The sequence below is a fragment of the Podarcis tiliguerta genome (assembly GCF_965153285.1).
Source record: "Podarcis tiliguerta genome assembly, chromosome: 6".
Lineage (NCBI taxonomy): Eukaryota > Metazoa > Chordata > Lepidosauria > Squamata > Lacertidae > Podarcis > Podarcis tiliguerta.
In genome coordinates, this window is record NC_139539.1 from 55,892,397 (window position 1) to 55,906,835 (window position 14,439).

General features: G+C 44.4%; 1 protein-coding gene across 6 annotated transcripts in view; it reads right to left on the reverse strand.

Annotated features, from left to right (window-relative positions):
* Nucleotides 1-3,456: 3,456 nt before the first annotated feature.
* SSBP3 (single stranded DNA binding protein 3) overlaps nt 3,457-14,439 on the reverse strand; it is a 164,799-nt gene continuing 153,816 nt past the window's right edge. For 4 of the 6 annotated variants that reach the window (XM_083448167.1, XM_083448170.1, XM_083448169.1 and 1 more), the window contains 7 exons: nt 13,505-13,540; nt 12,628-12,682; nt 10,846-10,916; nt 8,952-9,030; nt 7,557-7,585; nt 7,058-7,159; nt 3,457-5,478 (listed from right to left, as the gene is read on the reverse strand). In XM_083448167.1, coding sequence (XP_083304293.1) covers nt 5,449-5,478; nt 7,058-7,159; nt 7,557-7,585; nt 8,952-9,030; nt 10,846-10,916; nt 12,628-12,682; nt 13,505-13,540 — 402 coding nt within the window. In that variant the 3' untranslated portion in view covers nt 3,457-5,448. The remainder of the gene's footprint in view (nt 5,479-7,057; nt 7,160-7,556; nt 7,586-8,951; nt 9,031-10,845; nt 10,917-12,627; nt 12,683-13,504; nt 13,541-14,439) is intronic. The other 2 variants (XM_083448171.1, XM_083448168.1) reach the window with 1 other exon arrangement.

A 14,439-nucleotide genomic window follows, 5' to 3' on the forward strand; every position in this document is an offset into this window, starting at 1 on the left:
ATTCATCAACTGCCTTGCTCCCTGTCCCTGGGATGAATCAGGATTTAAGTGTTGCTGAGTCCAAGTGCCGTGTTGTTTAGATGTGAAAAGGTAATACATGGAGGGCTGGATTCAGCGGGTCTCGCTAGCGGAAGCCCATGCAAGGTCTACTGCTAGTACAACGGGGCTGCTCCCCCATGTTGTTGTTTAGTCATTTAGTCGTGCCTACTCTTCGTGACCCCATGGACCAGAGCACGCCGGGACCATATGCCCCCCCAAATTCCCTGGAGGTTTTTTCTGCGAGAATCACCAGAACAGCATGCAGGAGATTGTTCTACCAGGCAAGCAAAAATGCTTTGAGCTGAGCTGACAAGAGCAATTAGCACCATTTTGAATTCCTCCCAGTATTGCTCTCTGTGTAAAAAAAATACTTGGGAGAAGTCAGACCATTCTGGGAGTCCTTATGCTAGAGAACCAGGAGGGAGGAAGCAGTGTTGCAGGCCTGCACTTAAGCTGGAAAAACCAGACAAATATAGGATGGGGGACACCTCGCTTACTAGCAGTACATGTGAAAAGGATCTAGGGGTCTTGGTAGACCACAAGCTTAACGTGAGTCAACAGTGTGATGCAGCAGCAAAAAAAAGCTAATGCTATTCTAGGCTGCATCAACAGAAGTATAGTGTCCACATCTGGGGAAGTAATAGCCCCACTCTATTCTGCCTTGGTCAGACCCCACCTGGAACACTGTGTCCAATTCTGGGCACCACAATTTAAGAAGTTATGTTGACAAGCTGGAACATGTGCAGAGGAGGGCAACCAAGATGATCAAGGGTCTGGAAACCAAGCCTTACGAGGAGCGCTTGAAGGAGCTAGGTATGTTTATTCTGGGAAAGAGGAGACAGAGAGGAGATATGAAAGCCATCTTCAAATATTTTAAGGGCTGTCACATGGAAGGGGGAGCAAGCTTGTTTTCTCCTGCTCTAGAGGTTAGGACTCAAACCAATGGCTTCAAGTTATAAGCAGGGAGATCCCGACTAAACATCCGGGAAAACTTTCTGATGTAAGAGCTGTTGCAGTGGAAAAGACTCGCACGAGAGGTGGTGGACTGTCCTTCCTTGCAGGTTTTTAAGCAGAGGTTGGATGGCCACCTGCCATGGATGCTTTAGCTGAGATTCCTGCATTGTAGGGAGGTGGACTAGATGGCCCTTGGGGTCCCATCCAACCTTTAAGATTCTATGACTAGCAGCTGCTGCTGAAAATGAATTCTAGTGCTGCAAGACATTGCCCAGGTTTTTGTTACATGCACTGGGCAGTTTTCCACACTGCCGGTTGCGTGACTGAGCTCCGAACTGCAAGTGGAAAGACCAACACTGCTTTCAAAACAAGATTACAAAAGTGCACGGAGTTTTGTACAACCACACCACTACGTTGCTTGAACGGTGGGTGCTGTGTTTACTTATCCAACTAATCCTGATGTGCAGCATCCATAGTCAGCGTTCTCAGATGGCCAGCAGCTGTTGGATGTGCTCATACTATAACGGCACAAGGACTTCCTTCTCACACGATGAGACGAGCTGCAAAGACCACTGCTGCAAAAATTACTCTTCATCTCCGTAATGTTTCTCCACACCAGAGAGAAGCAAGCTGGGAATTAACTGCTGTGGGAGCAACCCACTATAGAGGTGGATCTGCTCCTCAGCATCAGCTTGTAGGCACAGCAGCCTCTGGCCTTCCTTCACATCCTTTTGAGTGGTTATGCCTGGCTTGAAGGTGTCCTTGAACTCTGATCTCCTGCTCACTTTGATGGACGACAGAGAATGGTGTGTGAGCATGTGTAGAAACTAGCCCAGTACAAAAAGGTTCACACCCATTGCTCCACCTACTTTTTCCTCTGGCTCCACCCACCATTACCATGTGGCCCTTTGGAAGGCGACCCAGAAGAGGATGCAGCCCTTGGGGGTCCCCCCACCCCCACCCCTGTGGCACCACATACGGCTAGAGGGACCTCTTCGCCATCTTCCCTGCAAAGGCCTGGGAGCGACTAAACAGCCAGTCACCTATGCAAAAAATAGCTTCAACTGACCAGGTAGTGGAGCTCTTGTGAACTGGAAGAATTTTTTCTTCTGTCAGCTTTTCAATGTACAGCGGTACCTCGGGTTAAGTACTTAATTCGTTCCTGAGGTCCATTCTTAACCTGAAACTGTTCTTAACCTGAAGCACCACTTTAGCTAATGGGGCCTCCTGCTGCCGCCGCGCCGCCAGAGTACGATTTCTGTTCTCATCCTGAAGCAAAGTTCTTAACCTGAAGCACTATTTCTGGGTTAGCGGAGTCTGTAACCTGAAGCGTATGTAACCCAAGGTACCACTGTACTACAAAATAACTACCAACATAAATAGGTATGGCTAGGCAGACCTGGCACCTTCCCTGCATATATTTGCAACTTGTATAGCTGAAACAATATCCCGCACAGAGATTCTTGGGCCAGGATGTGCAGAACTATACCACAGGCAATCCCAAAGAGCTGGTATATTTTCCTTCGTTTCAAAAGCAGCTTAATGAAACTCTCTTTCAGGAATGGCTTGCCATTTAGAAAGGAGCTGTGTCGTTGGAGAAGTCCAAAGCTCCCAGAGGTGAGCAAAAGTAGGTCACAACACCCTTAGATAGCAACTTCTTCCACAAGTATGACGATGCCACCCTGAAGGCAGTAATCCAGGCTTCCTCCACTGACAATCACACGGGTACAGCCATACCTCACAGATCACAACAGCGCAAGCCTTTTCGGGCGAACGGTGTCAAACTCAACACCACTGCAGGTTCATTTTTTGATTCTTGTGAGCAGCTAGCAGGAAGGACCACTGAGGACGTCTGCTGTTTTAAAAACACATGGTAGTTTTTCTGGAGGTCTGCTTATAACCCTTATTTCTAGGAGCTTTAGAACTGCTGCCACCATCTTGAATGGCCTTTTTTTCTGCCTAAAGCAAAGGACAAGATGGCACACATAAACAAGCACTCTACTCCACGCTCACAAGCAGCTCATTATCTCGCTATCTCAACACTGCCAATGGGACAGTGTCCTTCTTTCAAGGGCAGGAGTTTGGGTTACTTCCAACAGAAGGAAACAGCTTAGAGAGCTGCTGCCCCCAAAGATCTGCCACCTGAGGCAGCTGTCTCACTCTGTCTAATAGTAGGGCTGGATTTGCTGTTCCTCCATTGTCTGATATACTGTTCTCAAGCTACTTTTCCTATGCATTTTCGATATTGACTGAACAGGATAATAATGTCTTAAAAACGAATGTGGCGGCCGGAGCCTGGAATCCAACAGACTTATAACCTTTGTGACAAGCAGTTAGCTGTGTCTTCAGAATAACGAACGCAGCCGATGACCATAGACTACACCCCAAGCCATCTCTTCTGGAACCACTGCAGGCATGAGAGTCAGAAGACAGCTGCTACGACAGTAACAAACAGCAAGGGACTGAAATCAAATGTTTATATTTATTACAGCATGGGGGGAAAGGGAGAGGAGAGGGTCTTGATTCATCTTTTAAAAACCACCCCGAACCAATGAAGACAATAATTTAGCTATCACTTTAATACAATGAAACCTGTCAGTTATCCTTTAAAAAAAATAGAAAGGGTGCTGCATTAGCAATGGGACAAATTGGTTTGCTGGTTTATCCCCCCCGCCACCCCACTTTTAAATATTTTCTTGACTGAGAGACCAACCATTTGTCAACCCCACCCCCACCCCATCATATTTCTACAAAGAAAACACAATTAAAATGCCTAAGAAAAAGGCAAACATTAAAAAAAGTCATCGTACTACTAAAAAAGTTTGTCAATTCACATAGTTTTTGTTTTCAGTCAGAATAATAAAAAGCCAATGTTTCCCCCCCAAAAAAACCAAACAAAAAAAATAAAACATTTCGTTAAGGGGTGCGGAAAAAAGACATCCCTTTAATAAAACATTATCAACAAATATCGTACACAAACTACAATGTATAATAATTACTTTTCTTTTCCCTCGCTTAATTTTAGAACCAGACTACAAGGTAAGAAAAAACACTGAAACAAGATACAATGTTCTCAAGAATCCGCACAAAGGTAGGTAAATCCAGGGGAAGATAATATTTTACATAATATGAAATACATAGATCAGAAGTGAAGTTTTTTCTTCTTTTTATATAAAACAAAGACCAGCTACAAGGGAGTGTAATGTACAGAGATCCCAAGACTTGCGAGTTTCACTATACATTGTATGCTTTTCTGTAGTCACCTCTACCATGAGAAGGTAAGGGTTTTTTTTTTTTTAATTTTGCTTTTAATTACAGAGTAAGAGAGAGAGAGAGAGAGCCTACAGAATAGCAAGTATACATTTTAACAACAATAATTACTTAAAAATATCTCCATCCAGTTTCAGAGCATATACAGTGAAACCCTAATAAGATCACATCATTTCATTAAAACAAAAAACAAATGTTAAGAAGTTTGCGCTCACAGTTTTCGTGTCCCAGGTCAAGTTTTTAACCCCTTTCCCTTTCAATTCTGGTGGACCAACACCTCCCCAACATAAAAAATAAAATACCACGTACCCTAACCCCACCTACCCACCCACCCCCGGAATTTTTGACACTTCAAAAGTTTTGCAAAAGGGGAGTTAATAACATTTCTTTGTAATTTGGGGGGAAGGACAAGGGAGGGAGGGGGCTAATACAGTGCATGCCACAGTCACAGATACCAAGATCACAATTAAAAGTTTTGGAGGATGTGATCCTACAAGGGAGCCAAGCTGCATTACGCAACTGAGAATGAGGCAGAAGAAATCTGTTCCACTTGGATCTTCCTTGCTGGAGAATGTTTTGTGCTGCAAAACATCAAATGCGGGGGGGAACAAAAACCAACCAAAACAAAAAGAAGTTGGGGTGAGGGGGGGGGGGAGAGAGGGAGGAAGTGGTCTTCCGAACAAAACCCACCAATTTATATATAAAAAAAACCAAACTCTCCAGTTTTATTAATTATTTTAAAATGGCTACAGAGACAACATGAGATTTCATATCTAGACTAGCTTCCTTGCGTAGCACAGCACAAACATACAACAGGTTTAAAAGAATAATCAAGCAAAGGAGGTTGGAAATCGGGTGCTAGAGGCTTTTGTTTTGTTTCAAAAAAAAAAATAATCAACAAAAAAGTGTCATGTACATAGAATAAACCCTTCTTCTGCAGAAGGATCTGGTCATGTCTTGAAATATTTTAAAGATTTGTCCTTCATTGTTTTATGGAATAAAAAGTTCAGCCTTTTTATTGCATGAAACTAAAAATCAGGGGTGGGTCTCCCCCCGGCTCTCTGCATGTCTCCCTGCCAAGCACACCTAGATTCTCTTCTTGCATAATTTCTTGAGATCCTCCAAATGGCAGCCGACTTTTTCTTTATCCTGGAGAAGAGGATGCGGGGTGAGGGAGGAGGGAAATCACACACTCATCGTCATGCTGGGAGAATACTGGGCGGTGGGGAGGGAAACGGGGAGGGGGCGGAGAAAGAGAGAAATCACAGCGTTAGAGTGAGGCAAGAACAAGACCAAAATGCTAAATGTTGCGGAAGCTGAGGAAATGAGATATGAAAGAGATGTGGGCTTATGAAAACTATAAAGCAACGTAATTGGCTTCAATAAATCAGGAGGGCTAGAATATGCTAAAGACTAATTTATCAGGACGTAATCACTCCCATTTCCCCAAACCACAGTTTGCCAAACTGGGGGGTAAAGGAGAGATTAATAATAATAAAAAAAAGCCTAAACAGTATGTGGCAGAACACAATTAAAAAAAAAAAATTCCAAATGTATATAATGATAAATACAGTGCCAGTTTACAGTCTTTTATAGGAAACATACTGTGTTTCATTTCAAGGCACCACTGCATGTAATGAAGTACCACTGGTAGAACTAACTCATCTGGAGGGAAACGCAGGAGCATTAGGACCTCACGTATGGACGTATTCAACTAAAGGAGGCAGGCAGCTTTCCTAGCCCTTCCCCTTTGCTCATCAAATTTTGACTGGGAATTCTGAAGGGCAGGGCTCAGTCTTTGGCATATGCTACTATGCAAAACATGGCTGGTGCAATAACCATCATCACCACCCAATAACTACTGATGGGTAGAACTCTGTCCCCACAGGACCCCTCACAGGAGGAAAGGAGGGAAGCCATTGCAGATTCTTCCTCTCCCCCTCCCACCCTGGAAAGTTTCTCCAAAGCGCCAGATGACACTCCAGAACAAGGGGGAGGGCAGGATGAGGCCTTCCTCTAGTGAGCAGGAGGAATCCTTCTATTTAGATGCTTCACATTCACTGAAATCACTGTTATGGAAACAGCATGAAATGGACATGTAGACTGCCAGATGTGATCTCACTCACTCACATATACAGTGCTTGGAAGCCATACATATTAATTTGCTGCTTGCCTGCTGACTGTAATCATGTTTCGAAGTGGTAACTACATTGCTGGGTGGTCCAACTTATTAACCCATGGCTTGCTGATCAAACCAGGATGACCCTCACAAATGAGTCAAGTAACCATGGCTTGTGCTGTCCAATGTTGGCTTCATTTTCTGACTGCCTCTTGTTTTGTAGGCATAGCTTCATAAGCCAGCTTAAAGCCATGGTTTCACAGTCTGGTTTGTTGGCCACGGGCAAACCATAATTAGTTGGCTGGAGTGGGTGGTTCAGAGATGCAAGCAAAGCACAGCAGTTAAGCTAAGCAAATCATGGCTTAGCAAGACAAGCGAACCATGGTTTCTTTTCTCTATTTTAATTGCCTCGGTTTGGAACCATCTATACCTTTTGTCTTTGAAAGGTATGTCACGTCTCAATATGTACCTTTCCCAAGTTTTGTCAGCTCCAAAGCTGCCATTTCTCTATGTCTAGTTCCCTTCCCCCACCCTTTTATGATCACATAGCACCCCCTCCCTCTCCCCTCTCTGCACATATCAATGATTCCTTCCCAGAAATAGCTTGAAAGAGCCTAACAGGCTCTGTGATTCAAACCCCGGTTAGCATGAAGAGTTGGTGTAAGGATGACTCACATTGTCATTCTGGAAGGAATGGAGGAAGTTGCCTCCCAGTTCACCATCATCTCGTGGAGTGCCGGGAGGATTGCTAATGCCACTTATGTTGTTTGGAGAATTCTGCAGGGTTTTTTTTTTGTTTTAAAAAGAAACAACAGACCACACAGAGATACACATGCAAGAAGTGAGTGTGTGCCTTTTTGAGTATGCTGCGTACTAGCAACTGCAACAAAAACATATTGTTCTACAATGGAAAAAAGATCACACGGGTAGCTAAATATATATGAGAAAATGACTTGTGCTTGATGACTCCCTCACAGGGCTAAGAGCAAAAGGGGGGGGGGGGAGAAAATGTCCTTGTGCTGGTGAGCAGAGGGCAGAAAAGAAGGGTAGAGCTTCAGTACTCCTTCCCTGGCCCTACCCCCAGGGTCCCATATTAACCCCCCAACATAGTTGTTATTTTGTCCATGAAAGCAAGAACAAAAGAACACGGCCCAGTCTAAGAATGCAGACTTACTTTTGGAAGTCCATCTATGTCTCCTGACCCTTGCGAAAGAAGAACAAAAGAAAGAAAAGAACGGTAGGCTGTTAGTGGGGGATAGCTGATTTCCTTGCTCTTGATCAGGGTCTTCCCCCCCCCCCATCAGCTCTCCCCACTCCCCCACCCCCGTTCCGCACCAAAGTGTCCGGTTCCTGAAGCATCATCCAGAAATAAGACGCGGCTGCAAAAAGCTCCGCCTTGGCCTTCCCGGAAGCAGCTGGCAGTACATTAGTGAGCTGCAGGTCACAGCTGGGCTAATGCAAACCTCTTAACATTTGCCTCCAGAAAGGGACATGCTGGGGTTGCCTCAGCTGCCATTCCTTTGCATGCAGAACTCCCGGGAGCAGAGCCCCGGCTCACCTTCCTGCACGGCACTAGAGTAATGGCCTAATCGAGTTGCTACGGCCTCGGCTCCCTCCCGCGAGCTTCGTGACACTGATCAAGATGGAGTATAGCACCTCTACTTCAGCAAGATGTATAAGGCAAACATAGGAGGTTAATGGGTCTTTCTGCTGCTTTAATTAAAACACTCGTGCCACGGTTAGGTTGATGCTGCCGCTTCGCCTTTATCCATCAACAGGAGCCTGGCAAAGCCTGTGACCAGCAGTCCCTGCTCCCTGGCTACTTTCCTATGCTGAGTGTGTCAGGAATGGCCAAGCCCTCACAAGACTGGGCTTTGTAGATTACTGGCATTGAGCAAGTCCCCAAAGCTCTGGAAACAAACAGGATCCGCACCACAAAAACAAATGCTGAAAGCACACATCAGCCAACAGGCAGAGTCTTAGGAGCTCTGAGGTCAGAAAGCATCTGCTACAGAATTTTGCAGAGTATCAGGACAAAGGCCCCAGGTGTGGAGTCTAGCTAGGACTAGGGTCACCCCACCACCTTTGCAAGGGGTCCTTGCAAGGACCGATACCTGTACTAATCCCGGATTCAAACATTTCCCCCCCTAGAGTGCAGTGCTGGGTGACTGCTATTTTAATTTCAACCATACACCCGAAGTAACCCTACACCGGGGTCACTGCAAAAAGCAACAATTAAAGCAATTTGCGGTTCGCTGCATGTCCTCCCAGGGTTCTGTACCAAGGGCACTCTAACTCTGGACCCAAACAGATTATAACATATCTTAAACAACTATTCCACTGCCTGGTGTTGATCCCCCAATCAACAATTCTGCATTCCCACATTAACATAAAGCAATGTTTTCAGCCAGGAACAAGTACATGAAAAATGTTAAAACATGTTTGTGATTGCACATCCTATACAGTTAAAATGACAAAGTGCGCAACTAGAACTCATTTTATCACTGCTGGTTCTGGGATGTCCCGTGAGAAGATAGTCCAAAAACGCTGAATATTGCTGAAGTCTTACCTAATGAGCCATTCATGTGATGCGGCTCCATCCCACCCATGCCCCCCATTGGGCCATCTGAGCCAGGTCCCATGGGGAACTGAGAAAGAAAGAAAGAAAGAAAGAAAGAAAGAAAGAAAGAAAGAAAGAGCTGTCAGTTACGACACATCACTCATATTATAAAATATCCAACATACAATATATTATATTGTATTATATATTATATATTACAAATACAATATATTATATTGTATATTATATTATATATACAATATAATATATATACAATATATTAGCTTGTATGTCTATTGGCAGCTAGATGCTTCAGAACACCAATGGCAGCAATGCTCTGCAAACCGAGGTTTCTGAATTCTGTTTAAAACACAAAATAATGAAAGGTTCTTTAGGAAACAATAGTTTGCACTGAAAACCCACCATCACCCACTGGGTATGTGTCTTCCAAATTGAGGAGGTGTTGAAACACACCCTCTCTCAAGCCACTGATCTGTTGCATCTTGTACCACTCCTGTGGGCAGCCTCAATCCTGACAAGGAAGTTGCAGGGAACTCTGCTGTTCTCTTTTGGATCAAAGTGGATAGCCAAGTGGAGCAGCTGCTGTCCAGCTTAAGACATGGTTGTCTGGGCATCTGATACTGTTGGGTGGTCTATGCCCGGCCATGCCACAACTACTGTGCTTTTCAGCTGTGCAGAAATTTTGCTGCCCTCCTCTACTTCAGCACCATGTGTGGGCAGTCTGGAACCCTTCGACCACAAACAACTACTATATGCAGGGTCCATATAAAAGCCATCTCCAACTTGCCATGTGCAATCCCAGGGAGGAATTCAACATAGCATTAAGCACAAATCTTTCTGCTTGCGTGATGAAATGAATGCTCTGCCCTCTCTTCCCCCGCAAGTACTTCTGGGTGTTTTCCTGATCCCCACAGAGCCAGTTTTGTGGGCACGGGAGGAGGAGAGGGAGGAAAGCTACAGGAAGTCCATACATGGGCTTCTGCTGGTGGGGCTCATTTGCTGAATCCTGCCCTTAAGTGACAGAAGTAGTGCAAGAGGTGGAAGTTCTAATAACATGACTAATCCGGGCCTCTGAAATCTCATCTGCCAAAATGTTTCAGTTGCCAGTCAAGATTTCTTTAGGCTCCATGTCATCTAATTGTACCCCTGCCTTTCATCCAAGTTACAGTTTTCTATCCAAATACTGGCTAGGATCAGATTTCTTTAGCTTTAATGGATTAAGCCACAACACCTGTATTTAAACCCCAGTTGTTGTTGTTTTTTTCCAATCATCAGTTTCCTTCTCCTAACATCCCATGAATTAAAACCCTGAGATTTAAGTGTTTGCTCCTCCTCTGCCTCCTCTCTGTTCTGTATTCCATCCTCTTTGGACAACGTTTTCTGAGAAATGGACAGGACACACTTTAAGCAATCATCCAGCTACTGGAGTTTAGACTAGTTCAGTCTGAAAAACTAGGTCTGAACATAGAAGTATTCAGGAAAGAGCTGCCGTTCCCCAATAAGAGCTGCTTATCCGAAATATTGGGCTGGCATTGTCCTGAAGACAAAAATCTGGCAGGTAATCTTAACAGAATCTCTTTGAGATCAGCTTGAGTAAAAGGTGAAGAAAGGCCCGGGCGTCAGCTGTGTCTCCTTTAAATGCAACCCCGCTAACCAGCAATGTGCGTGACAATCTTGACCAGAGCTGCGTGAACGCCGCTGTTTTAATAAGCGTAAAAAATTAACAAAGTCGCTGAAGAGTTAATCACTTTTTGATGGTTTGTTTTATTTCTGTTTTGTAACAAATGGCTGAAATCAATTAAACTGCTTTACCCTCAACTGATGAAGTTAATTATGATTTGTTATGGTATCTGATATGTAAATTATTAGAAAGCAGACTTACATTCGACCGACTGCCTCCAGGCGGTACGGGATTAATCATTGTGTAGATGTTGTCACTTGAATTTGTCGAATCTGTAGAACAGTGAAACCCACTAAGTCAGGGTGATTAATTCATTTCTTAATTAAAACAAACTCATGCCACTTGAACTCATTCTTTTGTATTTTATCACCTAAAATTCTCTCTAAGTACCACCATTTTCTGGCTAATTTGTATTTAATGAAGATTCACAAAGTTTTTAATCACAGAAATTCAACTGTGAAAAGAATTCTGCTACTAACCGAGAATATTGGGGCTTTCTTGCCAGGAGAGGTGTAGAAAGATAATTTGCTGCCATGTGTCGCATAACACCTCAAAATTAGCTGATGCAATTATCTTACTACAACATCATATTTCATCTTTTAAAAAAATAACAAAATACATGGATGACATTTAGTCACAATATTATTTTTTTAAAAAAAAAACAGAAAACCCAATATTTTTCTTAATAATGAAAGCACTACGAGACAAGTGTTTAATTGAGGGGCATAATACAAACAAAAATACACAAATTACAAGCAGGCCATGGTGACAGGAGAGAGAGAGAGAGAGAGAGAGAGAGAGAGAGAGAGAGAGAGAGGAGTGGTGCCTACATTAACATATGGATTGTTTTATTATGACCTAGTCTGAAATGTAGGTCAGAGTTCTCATATAAATGCAAGAGCAGGAAGGCAGTGGTAATACTACACTGAAGCTCCACCCCTGCAGCTGTGGTACACGAGAGTTACACGCGGCATGGCTTACCTCCCCAGAGCCACCACTCCCCCTGCTTTTATTCTTGCCACCGACACATGCAATGTATAGTAAATCACCCTTGCAGGCCTATCAGGAATAGTCACCGGACCCAACACACTCTCTCTTCCTCCCCTCCCACTTTACTACGATGGAAATACATGGAGGGGGGGGGAGGGAATTTTACTCAGCCTCCTGGGGAGTGAGCACCGTTTTACAAAGTGGAATTCACTCCCAGTACAAATATGGCAACACGACAACACTGACCTTTTACAACAAAAAGAGATTTGTGTAGGCCTTCCTGGTGCTAATATTGGGCAACCCAAGAACAGAACAGCCCTAAAGAAGTTGGTTTTTTTTTTTAAAGGTGGGTGGGACTGGCTTAAAAACAACAACAATAACCCTCTTTAAACTTCTTTTGGATATCTGGAGAATGTTCCTAGTTAACTTCTACAAATCCACCCCTCCCACAAATGATTTTTCCTTATCTACCAACATAAAAATAGGTTTTAAAAAAATTACCGGCACCTCTCCCAACGTGTCAAATTTCACATGGATAATTCATCAAGCGACACAGCGACCTCTTTCACATGGCTTACTGGGAGCTCAAGGCCGAAGTACGGTGCATACTGCCTCCCACCCCTCAGGAAAGGCCTTTGGTGCAGCCAAATCTCCCACTAACCCCATTTCTCATACCCCTCTTGCGGGGCTCCCTCATGTTTTAAGCCCTGGCAGAATAAAAGCCATCAGCACGTGGCTGGCAGCGAGGGCAGGGAAAGAGGAACGGAAGACAAAACCTCTCCCTTTGAAAAGAGTCGGGTTGCTTTACAGCAGCTGCGCCCAATCAATAGCCAAACAGTGCATCGGTGGCATGCAGATTGTTGCTGTTGCAACCTTAAATAAAATCCAACAGCAAAGGAAACCTGCTAAGCTAACCCAACCATTACCGGGCTCTCAATTTTCTTTAAAATAAAAAATGGGGGGAAAATTAGTGCTGCTTTCTTTCACCCTTACCTGCGGGGCTAGGCATGATAGGTGTTCCAGGAGGACCTCCGCCACCAGGGGGCCCCTGTTGACAAGATTAAATACACATCAGGAACCACTGTGATAACACAGCCTGCAATAGGTCAGCCAGATCCTGCTGCTGTCAGCAACAATGTCTCACCTTGGTATTCAGCCAAGCATTAATCTCCTGCTAAAACCTTTGATGCACTCTTGTAGCCAAAGTGCAATTTCTTTGTTTAAGCCTCAGGAAAAATGAAGGTTTTACTGAGGAGCGGGGGGGGGGGGGCACATCTGTGCAAGGACCACATACCAAGTCTATCTGCCAGGGTAGTTAACAGGGGGTATTCTTTCTATAACCTTCACATCTGCAGAAGGTGCAAACAGAAACGGGCAACTTAGAACGCTGCAACATACTTCTTGGGTGTGCCAATGGGACGATCTCATTCCAGAGCAACTAGAGGAGTGTGCATTCAAAGTTCTCCGCCGACACGCGAATTGTAATCACCGTGCGAAACTTCAGAAATGCGTTCTCGAGACCCCTTAAACACAGTTACACCACCAGTGCATCATTCGCACAGCTGGGGTCGCTAAGGGATTTCTTTCCCTACTTTTGAGGCATGTTCAAGACTGGGGGGGTGGCGGCTTTTAACATGCTTTATTCACATTGTCTTGAGGAACAGAAAGGAGCTTCCTCAGAAACCATGCAGCTTGGACTTTTTAGAATTCTTGGCCTCACTGCAGAAGCGAATACACAAGGTACGGAACCAAGTCCCTGCAGGCACTAGTATCCTGAGCCAGGATTCCTATTTGTGTGCACGCAAACACCAAAATATTGAATTGTATGGTGGACCGGCATGTCATGACCCATAAAGAAATATAAACCTACCACGTATGTACCAGGCGATGAAGAAGAGTATGGAATCTGCAAGAAGATCAGAGCATAGGCATTACTTGATGAAATATACCAGCTGTACAGGGAAATGAATCCTACAGGTGATGACTGTAGGCCAAGAGTCCATACAAATAAATTTATTATTATTATTGAATTTATATACCGCCCTATACATGGATGTCTCAACAACTGTTTCCTATGTTCAGGAGATGGATGCAACACATACAACCCAGATAACATCATTTCAGTCTTACTGTTCTTTTAAAATGTTCAGAGAACCCAAGATAGGAGCAGAGGGACACTGGAGCACATCGCACCATCCCACTGGGAAGGCATAGCTGTCAACTTTTCCCATTTCTTGTGAGGAATCCTATTCGGAATAAGGGAATTTCCCTTTAAAAAAGGGAAACGTTGACAGCTATACTGGGAAGGGGAATCAACACATTTCAACAGAGATTCAGGAACCCTCTTAAAAGATTGCACACAAGGGAGGGCAGTGGGAACAAGCACACTAGATCCGTCCCCTGGCCACCATTGGATGGCAAATGTCTGAAGCCGGGAGATTCCTGTACTTGTGGCAGTTCCCCAACCATTTTAGAAGCCTGATATTCTGGGGTTGGAAAACACGCAAGAGTCTCTACCGGCACACGTAGGTCCCGCTAACTGAACGCTTGTTATGCAAAAAATCGCTTAGTTGTGCCCAAACTTTGCTATACAAACAGCTGATTCAGATATCTGAACAGCTGGACTTGTGAGAATGGTGTTGCTTAATCGTGAGCTTTATTTTCAATGGTGAGCCTGAAATTTTCCTACTGTGTATCCGAGCCCACAAGCAAAGCCTCTTCCTCAGTCGTTGAGATGGGGGCAAAGTCGCTGTCCCTGAGTGTCGAAGAACATGTCAGAGCCAAGCCCACAGAGTGCCAGCCAGG